Source organism: Alligator sinensis, unplaced genomic scaffold (assembly GCF_000455745.1).
Source record: "Alligator sinensis unplaced genomic scaffold, ASM45574v1 scaffold1391_1, whole genome shotgun sequence".
Lineage (NCBI taxonomy): Eukaryota > Metazoa > Chordata > Crocodylia > Alligatoridae > Alligator > Alligator sinensis.
The window spans coordinates 347,643-364,742 of NW_005842761.1; the positions used below are offsets into that span (position 1 = coordinate 347,643).

The 17,100-nt window shown below is 49.7% G+C and overlaps 1 protein-coding gene across 5 annotated transcripts in view; it reads left to right on the forward strand.

The window, feature by feature from the left end:
- The window catches only part of LOC106722840 (zinc finger protein 501-like), a 36,965-nt gene extending 20,415 nt beyond the window's left edge, over positions 1-16,550 (forward strand). The window contains exons 1-5 of one of the 5 annotated variants that reach the window (XM_025216694.1): positions 9,413-9,545; positions 10,461-10,517; positions 12,916-13,045; positions 13,713-13,826; positions 14,043-16,550. In XM_025216694.1, coding sequence (XP_025072479.1) covers positions 10,494-10,517; positions 12,916-13,045; positions 13,713-13,826; positions 14,043-15,127 — 1,353 coding nt within the window. In that variant the 5' untranslated portion in view covers positions 9,413-9,545; positions 10,461-10,493 and the 3' untranslated portion in view covers positions 15,128-16,550. Of the gene's footprint in view, positions 1-3,280; positions 4,043-9,412; positions 9,546-10,460; positions 10,518-12,671; positions 13,046-13,712; positions 13,827-14,042 lie in introns of those variants that run through there. The other 4 variants (XM_025216695.1, XM_025216696.1, XM_014525182.2 and 1 more) reach the window with 4 other exon arrangements.
- Positions 16,551-17,100: the final 550 nt, after the last annotated feature.

Genomic DNA, 17,100 nt, shown 5'->3' on the forward strand with positions numbered 1-17,100 from the left:
GTGTTAACATCTTAGACCGAATAGTATAATTTATGTTACTTTTAAATTCTGAAGCAATATAAGACCTTTGAATATGAGCAGGCTTTTAGAAGGTGGGGTTACCTTTTGGGGCACCGTTTGGGGAGTTTGTTGTTTATCACATCCTTTTTAAAAATAATTAATCTTGTTTTTCTTCTTGCTATTTAACTTCTAATGTAGTTATTATAAATAATAAAATTGTCAAAGCAACCTGAAACTCAATCAGTTCTTGGAAAATACACTCTATGGGCAAACTGAAATAATTTAACCAATGAGCTTGTTTCATCTGTAAGAACAGAGAGCTAGTTAGATGCTGTGATGCTGCTGTCTTGAGATCCAAAAGAACTTATACTAAACAGCAGGAGCTGAAGGTTGCAAAGGAAGACTGTCTTTTCCTTTCAGTCTTCCTCCAGCTCCAGGCTGTAGGGTTGTGGCTCATGACCCACCAACACATCCACACAAGCGAGCACCCCATAGGTGCCCCGAGTGCAGCAAGGGTCTCCCTCACACAGATGTTAATTCAGGTATCATTTTATAGAAGTCAGGAATTCACAGCAACATAAACCAGGAGTGTCAATCATATGGCTTATGGGGTTCATGGAAGGGCTGGGAATCCAGGGGCAGATTGAATGGGGGGAAGCAGGGTCTGCCACTGAGTTTGAGGGTATGAAGCCCCGTGGGGCATGGGTTTTGGCAGTAGCTGTATGAACTCCCTGATATGGTTTGCCTCGCCACTAGAGGCGGGTCTGGATGCAGCCTGCAAGGAACCCCTATCTGAATTTAGCCCAGGGGGCCTAAACAAGTTTGAAACCCCTGGTATAAACCAATGCACTTGGGAGGAAAATAAGGCCCATTGAGCTCATTATGGAGTGATGGCCGCTGTGTTGTCTATAGTTTGGCTCGGAGCTCAATTCCCCATGTTTGGCCTCCTCCACTCTAAACTCCTGCCCTGTTGGCTTTGCAGCCAGCAGCTGTGGACTATGTAGATCTTGGGATGAGATGGACAGTTCCCAGGGAGCTCAGATCTCATTTACTCCAACTAACTTTCGAGCAGATAACCAGCTGCCACCTTATTTAATTTTTCCCTCCAGTTTGTGGGGAAAGGAACCTGCAAAAGGTGGAGACAGAAAGTGGTGCCTTGGGCTGAATCTAGGCCTTGCCCTGTGGGTGAGGACAAGAGGCCACCTCACCTACACATATGATACAGGACTTCCTTTCTGAGACTCCCTCCAGAGTCAGAGCCCCAGCAAGGTGGGTGCATGGCGTGGGGCCTCTTCTGCACTGCTCAGGTGTTGTGCCCACCTCACTTGGGGGGCCCCCATCATGGTTACAAGGGACTTTCCCGGCAAAAGTCTTCCAGAGGACAGGGTGAGAGGCTCCGGGGTGCTTCTGAAGGCCATGGCAAAGCCTCATAATTCAGTGGGCCAGAATCTCAGCCCCTGGCATGGGGTGGGGTGAGGCGGGTGGTGTCTGTGTTTGAGTGCAGGGGAGGGGAAAGCCTCTGCAGGGCTGAGCAGCACAGGCAGGTGCAGGCCAATGCCCTGGGAGAGGACAGGGAGTGGACAGAGGTAATTGCTGCCCTGCTTCCCTCCAAACACACAAGCAGCAGGGACCCCGATGAGGAATAATCCCTCTGTGGACCACAGACACTGATGCCACTAGATCCTGCCCCTGGCAGCGAGAGCAGGTGGACCAGACATGGTTAACGAAGCAGTGCCCAGTGACACTAGAGGGCTCTGGTTGCTGCAGGCGGAGGGAGGAAGGAGGCAGCCCTCTCTGTCTGTCACCAGGATGTGGGGTTTGAGCTTCCTGGGTCACATGCACATCCTAACTCCTCCATTGTGATTTGAGAGCCTGGGCTGAGCAGCGGCTGCTCCCCCAGCGGGGTCTGTGCTGGGGAGAGACCTGCACTGTAGCCTGTGTCTGTCCAGCTCAGCGGGGACTGTCTCCGGTAGCTGGGAGCAACCCCCAGGGCAGCTGCAGGCTCTGCTGACACCCGCTCTGCCAACCGGAGGCTCCAGGTAATGGGGAGAGACCTCGGGGAAAGCGCTGGGGCAGGCAGGACAGCGGCTCTGCACACACGGCCCCTCTGCACCCATCTCTGCTCCCTGGGGTCTGCAAGTCCCAGAGCTGCTGCCCTCCTGACACACACACACAGGGTCCCGCTCCTGGTGATCCCTGGCAGCTGACCCTTCCCAGTCCCCCTCTTTGCTCCTCCCTGCTGACCACCAGGACAAGATCCCGCTGTGCTGCTTCTCTGGCTGGGCCGGCGCCTGGCCCTGTCGTCTCAGCTCCAGATTGCTGCCACCCCGTCGAGGCATGCTCTTCACTCTCTGTGCACAGCTCCAACGTCCCCCCACCTCCCCGTCTGTCTGTGTCCCCCCTGGGTCACTGCCTGTCTGAGGCTGGAACAGGAGGAGTTGAGCTTCCCAGGGCCCCTCATCTCCCCTCTGCCCTCCTGCTTCCTTCGCAGGCCAACAAGAGGCACAAAGAGCCGATGGGAGCTGAGGACTTATAAGGGGGTGAAGCTCCCTGGGATTCAGTGCCCAGGAGCAGAAAAACTGGAGCGCGACCATCACTGGTCTGAGAACAGCATGCATGGAGGAAGAAGTCAGGCCTGGGACAAAGGCTGGGGAGGGAGTGTTGCCTGGGTCAGAAATGTTGCCCGCAGCTGGAGGCTTCAGGAAGTCAGCAGAAGCCAAGCAGTATGCACGTGGGAACAGGTTTACAGAAATTCCTGGTGCAGTTTAAATATGAGACCAAACCTGTCTGACATCCAGAGATGGGATTGTGGAGCAATGTGGCTTGATATCTTTCATAGCTGCCAGCAGTTCTTTTAGCCAGTTTCTCTTTCTGATGTTGATGGATTTCCTTGCTCTGGGAGTGAAGTGTTTCTGAATCCTCTCTTTGTCCCACCAGGTGATGGGATGATGACAGAGAAGGAGGAGGATAGTCCTCAACACAAAGGCTCTGAGGAAGTGGAACAGCATGGGGTGGCAGTAGAAAGAGCAGATGGGCCTGTTTCCTGGAGTCTTGAACATGGGGAAGCCTCTGCCACCCAGTGCAAGGTGGAGAGAGAAGAGGAAAGCCAGCTGACAGAGAGATGGGATACATCCACTCGAGGGCGAAGAGTGGTGAAGACCCTCAGTGAATCTGCCCAGCAGAGAAAGGCCTCAGAGGAGCGAGCGGCCACATGCGGGAAGTGTGGACAGGGCTTCCCCTGCAGTTCAGCCCTCAGCGTGCATCAAAGGAGCCACAACAGCACCCGGGAGAAGCCATACAAGTGTGACGAGTGTGGGAAGAGATTCAGCCGCAGTCTGAACCTGGTGATTCACCAGCGTGTGCACACGGGGGAGAGACCCTACAAGTGCCCCGACTGCACCAAGTGCTTCAAGAACAGCTCGGGCTTCCTGCGCCACCAGCTGGCTCACACAGGGGACAAGCCCTTCATCTGCCCTGACTGTGGGAAGAGCTTCAACCGGAGCTCCACGCTTATCACACACCAGCGCACGCACACGGGGCAGCAGCCCTACAAATGCGCGTGCTGCGGAAAGGCCTTCAGCCAGAGCTCCAACCTGATCCGGCACCAGCGCACCCACGGTGGGGAGAAGCCCTACCCCTGCCCCGACTGCGGGAAGAGCTTCAGCCAGAGCTCCAACCTCATGACCCACCAGCGCATCCACACAGGCGAGCGCCCCTACAAGTGCCCCGAGTGCGGCAAGGGGTTCATCCAGATTGCCAGCCTCGTCTCGCATGAACGTACCCACCTGGAAGGGCGGCCCTATGCCTGCCCTGACTGTGGGAAGCGCTTCCGCTACAGCTCCAGCCTGGCCTCCCACCAGCGCACCCACACGGACGAGAACCCCTACAAGTGCCCCGACTGCGGGAAGAGCTTCCCACAGAGCTCCAACCTGAGTCGGCATCAGCGCATCCACACAGGCGAGAAGCCCTATGTGTGCCCCGACTGTGGGAAGGGCTTCATCCAGAAGTCCAACCTTTTTGCCCACCAGCGGACCCACCTTGGGGGGAGACCTTCCAACCCACCCCCAGAGGGAGGGCCAGAGCCTACAGCTCATTCTACGTGAGGCACCCCAGCCAAGTGGGCATGAGGGCCCCTCTGTGTCCCTTTAACTAAGGAGTGACCCTGGCCTGGGGCATGAGGCTGTGTGAACACTCTTTGAACCAAGGGAAGTCCCTAAACCAGTGAGAAGTGCAGGAATTAATAGACACGGAGCCCAAATGCAGTTTTTCACCTGAGGTTGCACACAGTGGGGGCTCCCCTCTCCCTTTGGATGAAGCTGATTAGATCGGTCTATGCAAACAAGGTTGTACCGAGCTAAGGGATTGTCTACATGGAGCAGCTATTCGGAAGGAAGGGAGTGTGCGCGTTACAGGCACAATAGCTGTTTTGGAATAAACCTCATTCTGGAATTAAAGTAGCCTTTTTTCAAGTGTAGCTGAGTTCCCCTTTAAAATCAAAGTCCCTTATAAAATCAGTCTGCCAAGCAGGATGGCCCACTGAGCTAAACTGGTTAAGGCACTGCTGCTTCTGTAGCCAGCAGCACATAAGTGATGCAAACAGTGTCACATCCACTTTGCCCTTGTCTACACTAGGCTGCATTTGGTGATAGGCAGCTGCTGCCAGACTGTATGGAAAACTGTGCCTCTTCCTTCTGGCAGCTCCACACAGCACCACTTCTTCAGCTGGTCATGAAATGCATCCTGGCTAAGACAGCTATTCAAGCAGCCACGCCAGTTGGCAGATGGAGCAGGAAACATGTACCTGTACATATTTTCTGTCAGCTCCCCAGAGGTGGCAGAGATCTCCTGTTGCTTGCAAAGCTGGTGTTTCTCTGCTAAGAGGAAGAAGGGGGTCTGTTTCTACAGGGGAGCTGGGAGTGTGGATACATATTCACAGTTGCCAGCAGAACCTGGGTTAAGCTGGCAAAATCACTTAATTTAGGCCAAGCTTTTAATACCTCAGTGTGAAGGGCCCAGCAGTCTTTTAGAGGGGTATTTCCTTGGGGTGGCCTTTGATATGAGGTCAGAGTGAGGAAGTGAGCTCATGTCTTCTGGAGCCTTAGAAGACCATCTGAATTATTCTTCTCTTACTTCCTGGCACTTTCATACTGGCTTAATTCACAAAAAGTCATTTTTAATCCAGAAATGAATATCCAGCCCTGAATGTATCCTAGAACAGCTCATGTGTAGCCAACCACCAAAGGCATACTTTTGAACTGATTTAGTTAAGCTGTTGCATGTGTGTTTGTGGACACCGGTAGATCAGTTTCAACCTGGCTTAGTTTGAAACATTTGCAGCATCTCAGTGAAATGTGTGTGAACACAAGGAATCTGATGTGGCACTGTTCTCCTCTCCTATTAGAAAAGCAGACACTGGGGTCCAAAAATTGAAAAGAAAGTAGGCAGAAAAATACTGTTTGTAATAAGCAGAAGTCATAGCACTAAATTATTGAAACAGAAGCTTCAAAGTATTTTTTTTTTTTAATGAATGAGAACAGAGTAAAATAAACCTACAGACACAAAACACTAGATCAGCTGCTGTGTTGAAGCATTAATCATTATTGTGTGCAGTAGCTGGCTCAGGTAACCTCGTTATCATTTATTGGTGTTACCCTCATTGTTACACACCTCCTTGTCCCACTTCTGCTTTGTAAAGCTCACTTGCTGCACCATTTCTTGTTGACCAAGTGTGATTAAAGTTGGTGAAATATGTGTGAAAAGTTGTGTGTGATTTCTAGCTGTGGTAATAGAAATTGCTTGTCCAGGAGGTTTAGTTCCAGCTCAGGTTTATCAGAATTGGTATGAAATCTACTAGAATATACCGTGTGAAATAACCCAGTGGAAATGCCAAGGTTTTTCTATTTAATCTGTTCCAAACTGGAAAAGAAAAGAAGAAATCTTTAAAAATTCACACGTGATATGAAAAAAAAAGATTTTCATGACAGATCTTTCATTTTTTATAGTATAATGTAATCTAATATCTCTAACCACACTACTCCAGTTGAGACCTCACCAGTGCTGAATAGAGCAGAAGAATTACTTCCTATAATTTACATATGACACTGGTGAGGGTTTTAGCAGCTGTGGGTCCAGAAGTGGCAGTGGCAGGGCCAGAGGAGGCAGGGGATCCAGCTGTGGTGGTCTGAAAGCAGTAGCAGCAGGTCCAGAGGTGGCGAGAGGTCCAGGGGCAGCAGTGGGTCCAGGGATGAGGCTCTGACAGTGGCAGAGGTCCAGGGGCACAGTGAGGGTTCAGAATGATCACAGCAGTCACCCAAGCTTGCTGCCAATGGCCATGACCAGTGGGTCCAAAGGGCCCTGTATTCTGTGGCAGGCCATGCTCCCCAGCTTCCAGTGGGCCAGATAGAGAGGCTCCATAGGCCCAAGTTGGTCCATACATTTTATACTCCTGACATAGATCATACTAATTTAGATTACTCGTGAGTAAATGCTAGGAGACAATGTCAAAAGTCTTGCCCAAATTGAGGTGTATCACATCCAGACTACCAACAAGACCCCTCCTCTTTTCATAGAAGGCAATGAGGTTGGTTAGGTATGACTTGCTCTTGACAAATCCATGCTAGAAGTTCTTTATCAACCTGTGGTGCTTCCAACCCAGTGCTGTGAGGATGTGCTCCAATGCACTGAAATCTTGCAATATTTTATGGGTTTTTTTCCATATAAACCCATTTCCTGCAATCATGTTGTTATGTGAGAATTTCAGCTTCCACTGGGGAGAGAAAAGTGTTTCCCTAGCTTTGTGACTGCAAAAAGGAAAAAAAAGAAAACAATGGAAAATGTGACACCCCCACCCCCCTGCCCCACCCCAGTAGCTCAAAAACCAGAAGGCAAATAAAAGAAACCTAAAATGTCTTACTTCATAAATCTCATGGTTTAATATCTTGTTTTAGGGGTTGACCCTGGATTTTTGAAACTTGGATTTGGCAAAATTGAAAGAGGGAGTTATTGCATTAATTTCAATGGAATATATGGAGCCAGCAAGTCAGATGTGTTAATGTGCCTCTATTCCTGTGCAACTTTAAAACAGCAAGACAAGGAAGGCTCAGGGGTTTGAGTACAGACACCTGAACCTGCTTTACCCCGGAGCTGAAAACCACTGTTAAAAATCTTTTCAGCCTTTTATTAAAGATGCGCGCGCGCACACACACACACACACACACACACAAAGAAAACGCATCTGGAAGGTGCAGCATTAAGAAGGGCTTTTGTTTTAACAACATCCTTTATGCTCATTCCTTCTAGTTATAGAGTGCTTTTATATAGAACAATGCCCCTTCTCCTTGCATGTGATGAAGGCAATTGCCTACGAAACTTATGCTTCTTTAAACCAGCTAGCTTCTAAGGTGCCATCCTCTGCCCTCTTTGATGGTGTTAGCAATGGTAATTATCTTAATTTCTGGGGAAAAGAAAAAGTGTGTGTTGAGATGGATGGAAGCAGTTTTTGTTGCTCTTTTGGATTGAGTACGATCCTGTAAGGCCAACACACCTAAAAGAAGAAGAGCAAAGATGGAAAATACAGCTTCTGTTTCTGGTCACCAATCTGCAGCCTTGAGGCTAGAGAAGAACAGGTGCAGCACGTGGTCTTGTCAGGCTCTCTGGGACGTGGCTGACTCAAACCATATATAAATAGTTGTAGCTGGTCATGGGCTCACAGTAGTGATTTGAAAGATGCAGTCCTGGCTGGCCAAGGCAGACTCTCGTTTAACCAGAGGCAAAAGCAAGAGAGTGAGAAAGAAGACACAAGGTGGGGAAGGAAAAAGTCTTGAGGGAGTGCATGGCAACAAGTACCCGTAGTCTCAGCATTTAGCCAAAGTCAGGGGGTTTAGTAACATGGGCTCTCTATCTGGTTCATTCAGTTCAGGACATGTCATTGGAGCAGGATGACAAAGGTCCAGTGGTGTCATGGTAGGTCCTGGGGTCCCAGGATGTGGTTGGGGCAGCAGATGTGGTGCTAATGTTCTCCTTTTGGTCACTGAGGCAGGTATTCTAGCATCAGTGTAACATCCTGGTGTCCATCTAGGGGCAATGGAAATGCATATTCATTTTTAATAAAAGAGTAACAGGTTAAAATGCACAAATTGTGTTGGGACCTAAATCCAGCACTTCACCTTCCCAGAGGAGGGCTCAAATCACTGAGCTAAAAAGTCAGGCTTCCTCCTCCTTTCCTTTCCGCATAGCACTTCAGTTTCAGTAGAAGCTGTCCTGCTTTTCCCCTCAACATTATTTCATAGCATGGTGGTGCAAGTCCTCTCCTGGGAGACTGGCAATGTGGCATAGGATCAGATATTTGACTATCTGCTCCATTCTCGTTCTGTTTTCTAATCTAGGTAGAGGTGGGCTTATGGCTTGAAGCAGAAGGTTTCCTACCTCTTCCAAACCAATTATTTCACAGTGTTTAAAAAGTTTTCAAAACTTGGCAGCAAGTGCTCAAAAGTTATTACAACTTTTTAACTTCTGTGTTTAATGTTTGACTTCTAATAGAGGAGAAAAAGCTGCCACACTTCTGGGATGGGGGACTGTATTCTGAAAAGCAGTGACGGTGGAAAGAGTTTAGGAGTCACAGTGCAAACTAGCTGGATGTGAGCTCGCAGTGCAATAGTGCTGCAAGTGATTGAGACCTGTGAAAGCAAGTGGTGTTAGCTCTGTCCATGACATTACTGGATGCGGTGCCCAGCTCTGGAGTCCACGGATTGGAAAGGATGTTTGGAAACTGGAAAGGAAGCGGATAAGAGCCACAGGAATGATTTGAGGCTTATAAAATGGGCTCACCAGGAGAAATTTAGTAAGCCAACCGATTTAGAGTGCTCCAGAGAAGACCGAGATATCACTGCACGAGACGCTTAATGCGCAGTAGCCTAATAACGCTGTGCAGTTATTAGGCGTCACAGCACAGACAATGCTAATATGCTACTGCGCGGTATTATGAGGTTGCTGCGCAGCAGTGTCACTAAAAAGGCACTTACCAGCGGTACTGTGCAGTAACTCTAGCTACTGCATATTTAGTTAGTACTTCATTAAGCAAGTACTAAAGTAAATGTAGAGCAGCACTTTAATGAACGTAGAGATGTGCCTACTGTTTCAGTCAAGGCCAGAACTGCTGATACCGGCCGGTGCTTTCTTTGAGCAAGAAGATCTCCCTTTGAAGAGGTGGGAGGTGGTGGCGGGGAGGCGGTGTCATTAGCAGTGGCCAGTAGAGGGCTCTGATTAGACTGCCAGGATACTTCTTCCACCCTGTGTTTTCCTGTCTGAGAACAGCAGGGTTGAGCTTCCTGGGTCAAGCTGTGGCTGCCTCCTCCATTGTGATCTGCGAGCCGAGCCGGAGCCCAGGCTCAGCGGCGGCTGCTGCCCAAGCAGGGGCTGTGCTGGGAGAGACCTGCGCTGCAGCCCCCTGGTGCCCAGCCCGGGGGGGACTTTGTCTGGTGGCTGCAGCCAGCCCCCCGGGCAGCCCCGGGCTCTGCCAACACCAGCTCCCGAGCCAGAGACTGCAGGTAATGGGGAGAGACCGGAGGAAGGGGCTGGGGAGGGCAGTGACAGTGACCATCCTCGCACCATCGGGGTCCCGGGGCTGCTGCGGTCACTAGCACACACAGCTGCCTGGCATCCTGGAAGGAGCAGATCCAGCTCCAGGAGAGTGAATGCCCCTGGGAAGGGGGCAGCGCGTGGGACCGGATCTCACCCTCTGGCTAGGTGCCGGAGCTCGGTCCGATTCCACCCTGCTTGGCCCCCTGAGCAGAAATCCTCTTGCTCCCGGCTCCGTTCTTGTGCTTTCGGTTCAGGGCTCAGCAGGCAGCCAGGCACAAGAACGGAGGCATTCATGGGCTTTCGGACACTGCAGCCTTGAGGGACTGGATCATGGTTAGGCACCTACGTCTCATGATGGGCCTAGCCGATGAAGGAGTGTCTGGCACTAAGTGTCCCAACTTGGGGGGGAGGAAAGAAAGAGCTGAGAAAGGCAGCTGCGGCAGTAAATAGAGGGGACTGACCCCCAGCCTATTTGCTGAAGCCTCTCCAGGTAGAGTCCCTGCCCTGTGCACAAAATGAGGGGTACTGAGTGGAAAAGCCAGTCCTGGCCCCTGCTTGGTCCCTGCACTGCTGCAGGACCTGGCTGCCCTGATGTGTTGCATTGGCAAACCTCCCCGAGTTGCCCCTTGGCTTCTACTGTAGCCATCAGGTCAAAGGTTGTAGAGGGTGTAAATGTGTCTTGGGGGGCGTTTAGGCCTGGCAGGAAGGGCTGGGTCTGTGCCACTAATAAGTGACCAGGTACTTCTCCAGCATTGCAAAGTCCTGATGTGGTGTCTGCAGTCAGATCCTGAGTGGAGCTGGGGCACGGCATGGACTTGGGTGAGCTCTCCAGTTGTCCTCACTCTGGCAGGCTGCCAAATAACATCCATGTTTCACTCCAGATCACCCCATCCTTCTAGGGGAGGAGAAGGAAAATGACTGCAGCAGAATCAGCTCAGGTAGGGGATTTTTCCTGGGGAAGGCGGGTTGTGGCACTAGCCGGAGCGATTACAGTTCAGTGCGGTGTGGGGGGAGCAGGAGGTATAGTATACAGCATAAGCCACCACAGCCTTGTGGGGAAACACAGACCTGGGGGGTTCTGGGTCCTGGTCTCTGCTCTGCCTGCAGGGTGACCTTTGGGAGGTCCTTTTCCCTCTCCATGCCTCAGTTTCCCTATCTGTAAAAAGGGAATCGTGATACTGTCCTCCTTTGTAGTATGCTTTAAGGACTGCAGATGAACAGCATTGTATGAGTGCTTGATGTTATTAGGCCCTTTAATAACCTTATCAAGACAAGCCATTCCTGTGGGTGGGGGAAGTCCTAAGAAATCTGGAACAGAGCCACAGAGGGCCTGAGGCTCCAGCCTGAGATTGTATAATCTGCTCTTGGTGATAGGAAATCAGCTTTAATTGCACCAAAATAGGTGAAGATGAGATAAGATCTCAAATTAAAGATACCTCTGGTGCCTAAGAACAGTAGGACTGTGGCACACGCTGCCCAGGGAGGCTGTGGAAATCTCTTGTCATTGGAGAATAGGCTGGGGAGGCGTCTGTCTAGGAAGACCATCATGTTGCATATTATCTGATTTAGGAACAGCAACTTCCACCACTGTGCTAGGAGTTGGACTAGATCAGGGCTCAGCAGTCTGCAGCCTGCGAACCAGATTTGGGCCATGGAGCCATTCGATTTGGCACATGGAGCCAGGGGCTTCAGCGGTGGGAGATTTGGCAGCAGGGGCTTTCTCCCACATTGCATTGTGACCAGGTAGTGGGGAGCTTTGCCTGTGCAGCAGCCAGGTGCCAAGGAGAAGCAGCAGTTGTAGCCACCAGTTCCTAGTGCTGCCTTGCCTCGGATGCGACCGGGGTCATCCTGGCCTGCCACCACAGGAAAGTTCCTGTGCACTGGACCTGATGATGACCCTTGGGGTCCTTTTCAGCCCTATGAGTCTTGAGTCTAGGATTATCCTGGCTTTGTGAGTTGGCATTGCTTCCCCCTCAACCTGAATAAACCTCACAATGTTGTCAGCTCTGGGGATTTCAGCACCAGTCTCGTAGTATTTGTGAGTGGCTCTAAGTTTCACATGAATCCCAGCAGTCAAATCTTACCCTTAATCAGAATGGCTGCCAACTCCTACCTCTCTTGAGAGGGCTGAAGGCAGGCAGATAGCCTCCATTTCTCATACCAGGCCCTTCTCAGGAAAGATGGCTGTTGTTTCACTGGGGAAGGTCAGGAGCAGGGGTTAAAAAGCCATAGCAAAGTGTGTAAGGCACACTGATAAGGGAGGGATCAAACAGCTGTTCCCACACCCTTACTATTAGAGGGGAAAGCAATGGTACCATGGCATGGAGCAGCCCACCTGGCTGATTAGAGATATAATTCTGACACCAGAGGCCAAGCAATAGCCAGGACCAAGGGTTGCACCAAGGCCAGGGCCTTGTATAACAGACAGGGATGTAAGGAGCCTAACAGCCTGGACCAGGAGACAAGCCTAGGCCACAGTCTCCTGTACAGGCCACGACCAAGGCATGAGTAGATGAACATCTATACGACAGACCTGAGTATGAAGGCCATAAACAGAGAAACCAGACAAGGATAAGCTACATATGGTTTATCTTAATCCCTGCAACTAACTGAAGTTGATCCCAGGCCCAGCTGCAGGGGCTAATACCCAGCTATTGTGTCATTGTGCCAGTTGGGGGAAGACTCTGGCTTGAGCTAACAGGAAGCTATCTTGAAGCCCTGTATACTGGGAGCATCTACACATCCATTAATGCACTGTAGTTACTGCACATTTCGTTTACTACTTCCTTAATGAAGTACTAACTGAATATGCCATAACTACAGTTACCGCACAGTAGTGCCAGAACATGGTTTTTTGGTGACGCTTCCTGTGCAGTAGCCTAATAACACTGCGCAGGAAGTTATTAACGTGGTTTTTGACCGTCTCGCTACTGCACAGTGTTATTAGGCTACTGTGCAGTAAGTGTCTTGTGTAGATGCACCCACTGAGAGCCAGTGTCCACCTGAGGTACTCCCACATGCATTGGCTGTGAGCTCTGCCAGGGCCCAGACTTGGCTGAAGGCTGGAGAGGTGGGTGCTTAGGATGAGGCCAAGTTCAGTCCTGTGGTGGGAGGGTGTTATCTGCAGGGCAGCCTGCGGATGCAGTATTCTGGCTGGGGGCTTGGTGGGAACAGTAGATCATGTGGTGAAGGGGGTGATTTGGGGATGAACTGAGGGGCCAGTGGGCAGGGAATGTAACCCAGGGCTTGTGGGACTTGCTGCCATGATGACAGGGTGGAAGGCAAGGGAAGTTGGGACAAGTCATGATTAAGCTGGTGGCACTGTGGTTACGGCAGCAGGTGCTGAGAGGGGCACTCCTGCTATTTCAGGGGCCAGTGACTTTTGAGGAAGTGCCTACGTATTTTACAGAGGGGCAATGGGATCTTCTGGACCCCCATCACAGGATCCTCTACAGGGATGTCATTGGTAAGGATTTCTTGCTCTTTGGGTATTGGAAGTTCCTAATTTAGCTCTTACATAGGGTTCTTTCCAGGTCCCTTATATTTCTGGAGGGCCAGTCTCCAGATCACATGTGACAGGCTGCCCCCTCCATCCTCTTCCCACAATGCAGGCATACAGTCATGGTGCTGTTTGTCCAATGCTAAAAATCTCAAGTGGGACAAACCACAGGGTCTCTTCCCCTCTCGGTATCCAGAGCAGGTTCCATCCTTTCGGGAGTTTGATCCTATCCTGCCATCTCAGCGATGGACAGATGTGCCATGTGTCAGCTCTGCCTGAATTCCCAGTGGATATTTAGAAGCCTCAACATGAAGACCAGCACGGAGTGGGACCTCCAAATCCCCGGTGCATCCAACACTCATTGTGCTGTTAGAAATCCTGTGATGCACATATCTGCATTTTTGGACATTTAAAGAAGCTGGCTCCAAGCTTTTTTAAGTGCTGGTCCACATACTTACTCAGGGAACACCCGGTACTGGCCTTTCCCAATGGGTCTTCCACATTTCACTGTCTTTTCATCTGGAACTTCTTAGCAGAAAGGGACTCATTTAAAAACACTAAAGCAGCCTCTGTACCATATACTTAGCTAACACAGAGCAAAGATGATGCCTGTTTGCTTTTGTCCTCTGAGCAGGATTTCCTGTTCCCAAACCCAGTGTGATCTCCAAGCTGGAACGAGGGGAAGAGTTGTGGGTCCTGGATCTACAGGGCTTTGGCAAAAGAGAGATCCCAAGAGGTGCCTGCACAGGTGAGGAGTAAATTCAGCCAGCTCCTAACCCAATTCTTTTAATCTTGTGACAAATCGCACTCAGAAGTTTCCATCACCAACCTTGCCTCGCATTTAGCTGAGTCTTCTCTCTGCTGGGGATGGATCTGGGGACTATGCAACTTGTGACACTAGTTGTTTTCACCCTTTTGGGCACAGATATTGACTCCTGTCTTGATTCGCTTTCTGTCCTAGCAGGTGAGGGAACAGTGAGTGACAGTCAGGAGGAGAACCCTCAGCAAGAGGATCCTGAGCAAGTGGAGCACCATGGGATGGCACTGGAAGGAGCCGAAGGGGATCTTTTGCAGAGCCCTGAGCTGGGAGAAGCCTGTGAGAATCAGCCCAGAGCTGAGAGGCATCAGGGAAACCAGCCAGGAAAGAGAGGGAGCAAATCCCTTCACAAGAGCATAGACACTGCTCACCAGAGAATCATCAGTGAAGAGAGACCAACCATATGTGAGGAGTGTGGTAGAAGCTTCAGCCGCACCTCAAACCTCATCGTGCACCAAAGACTCCATGCTGGAGAGAAACCCTATAAATGTCTTGACTGTGGGAAGACCTTCAGCCGGAGCTCTCACCTGATCACCCACCAGAGACTGCACACCGGGGAGAAGCCCTACAAGTGCTCCGACTGCGGGAAGAGTTTCAGTGACAGCTCCACCCTCATCACCCACCAGAGACTCCACACGGGAGAGAAGCCCTACAAGTGCCCCGACTGTGGGAAGGGCTTCAACCAGAGCTCCAACCTCACTTCCCACCAGAGGACACACACAGGAGAGAGACCCTATAAATGCCCCGAGTGTGGGAAGAGCTTCAGCGTGAGCTCCTACCTCATCCGGCACCAGAAAATCCACACAGGGGAGAGACCCTACAAGTGTGAGGAGTGTGAGAAGAGCTTCAGTCAGAGCTCAAGCCTTATTAATCACCAGCGAGTGCACACGGGGGAGAAACCCTACAAGTGCATTGACTGCAACAAATGGTTCAGGAACAGCTCGGACTTGATTAGACACCAGAGGACCCACACGGGCGAGAGACCCTACCGATGCCCTGACTGTGGGAAGAGCTTCAACCGCAACTCGAACCTCATGACTCACCAACGGACTCACACAGGGGAGAAACCATACGAGTGCCCTGTGTGTGGAAGGAGCTTCACAGTGAGCTCAGCCTTGATTAAGCACCAGAGGACACACCGGGAGGGGCAGCCCTATAAGTGTCCGGACTGTGGCAAGAGCTTCATCCGCTGCTCGAATTTTATTACACACCGAAGAATCCACTTGGGCTAGGCATCGCCAGCCATGCCAGGTTTCCCTGCTCTGCTTGCCCCAGCTCAGTAGGGCCTGTTGGGAGACTGGAGTTGCAGTGTGGGGTCTGGCAGGCTCTGCGGAAACTGCTGGTTCGCGGGGGCCTGGGAATTTGAAGAGCAGGTTTTGACACACAGAGGAATAGAGAGGGTAAAATCACCTTGTTTTAGATTTCAAGAACTTTGGTAAATTTAGCCCCATAATTCTCCCTTACAGCATCAGACGGGATGGGTCACAATGATTTGTCTCTTACCTGGGAATTCTTGTGTGCTCATGATGTGGACATCTGTAATGGATGGATTGCATTAATAAGCCTGTTTATGGGTTATAGCAAGGTTTTACTAAGCTATGGAGACTACAGAAATAAACTCCATCTGTGAGAAGCTAAACTGATTAAAAGCAGTTATTCATTCATTTGGAGAAACTATACGCGACAATAAGGGCATTTGAGGTAGATATCTTGGATAAAAGTGTTCCCTAGAGAATTTACTGACATGCATTTCACCTAAGTAACAGACTTCTGAACATTCCTGTTCTCTAGCCCGGTGACAGCATGGTCATGCTAAATGAAATATTTGTTGGACAGTGTGTCCCCCAGTTATTAAAAGCATGTAAATGATTTTAAAATATATTGCGCCTTTGTATATCACTAGCCAGCCTCACCTTGCCTATCCAGAATTAAAATTCAGTTAATAAACATCAACCAAGAGCACTCTGTCTGGGGAATTTTAGATTAGTTGAACACAAAGCTGCCTTAACAGAAAACAGTATTTGTAAACCCCCAAAGGGTAGCTGAGGCCTAAAGCAATTATAATCTGGACTATAGTGTCACTCAAGGTTCTATAACTTGCTAGAACTAAGATATTCATATAAGTCATTGTTTTAACTTACAGCACTATTTTAACACTTGGTGAGAGTAACACAGAAAACTAAGACTGTGATGACGTATGGTGATGCTTCCATTTGAATTACCGTGGAAATGATACTTTACCTGTGTCGACATGTTAATGTGACATTTGTGTGAGAAAGGCTTGGCTCTGCACTAACATCATCCTCTCAGAGGGCAAACTGAAAGTGAATTGGCATTTTGGAAATTAGGCAGCTGTTTCTATCTTTTAAGGGTGCTTGATCTGAGAGCTGTTACTGACAGCCCTCTAATTTTTTATCTGTTACAAAATTTGATTGGTAAATTGAGACAGACCTGTGCTAAGGCTTAATCGCAGTACCAAAAATCAGCTCCCCTGAAGTATAACAACTTTACTACAAATCAGTAAGACTTGGATGTCAAGTGGCTTGATTTATTACTTCTTGGTATATTGTTTTTAACTCCCTATGTTAAATTGATTCATTTAAATTGTGTGAGCTTTATTCATTTTCAAATTCTGTTTTGATTAATAAACCTTATACTATAATAAATGTAGTATTGGTACTTAGAAGTGTCAGATTCAACCACCTCAGGAGAAACATGGTTCAGTATTAGTAAGTGGTTAAAATTGTTTAACTAAATACGAGCAGTGCATGGATGAAGGGACAAATCCATATTGGCCTCAGAGATGCCCTGTTCTGAGCTTCAATCTGTCTGAAAATGTAGGTGCCTTTTCCCTGAAGGATGTCCCAAACAGATGGGATTCAGTGTTGAGGGTCCCCAGACAGTCAGTGGGAAGCAGCACTCAGAAGACTGATGCACAGCCGCAAGGTGCTGATTAGGAAACCAGGGACCATGGGAAATGCTGAACACAGGGGCACTTCTGAACTCACAGGCCTCTAAGGGTATAAATAGAGGTCACCAAATAAAGTGGATCGGCTGTGCTGGGATGGGTCCCAACACAGCTGATTTGCTTCACTGAACAAAACACATATTGCCTGTTGTCCTGCCCTTTGGTCCTGCAAGAGAACAGGTGTCATGTTCCCCCTTTGGAGACATGCGGCCCAGGGAATTTCCAGGGCATACCTCT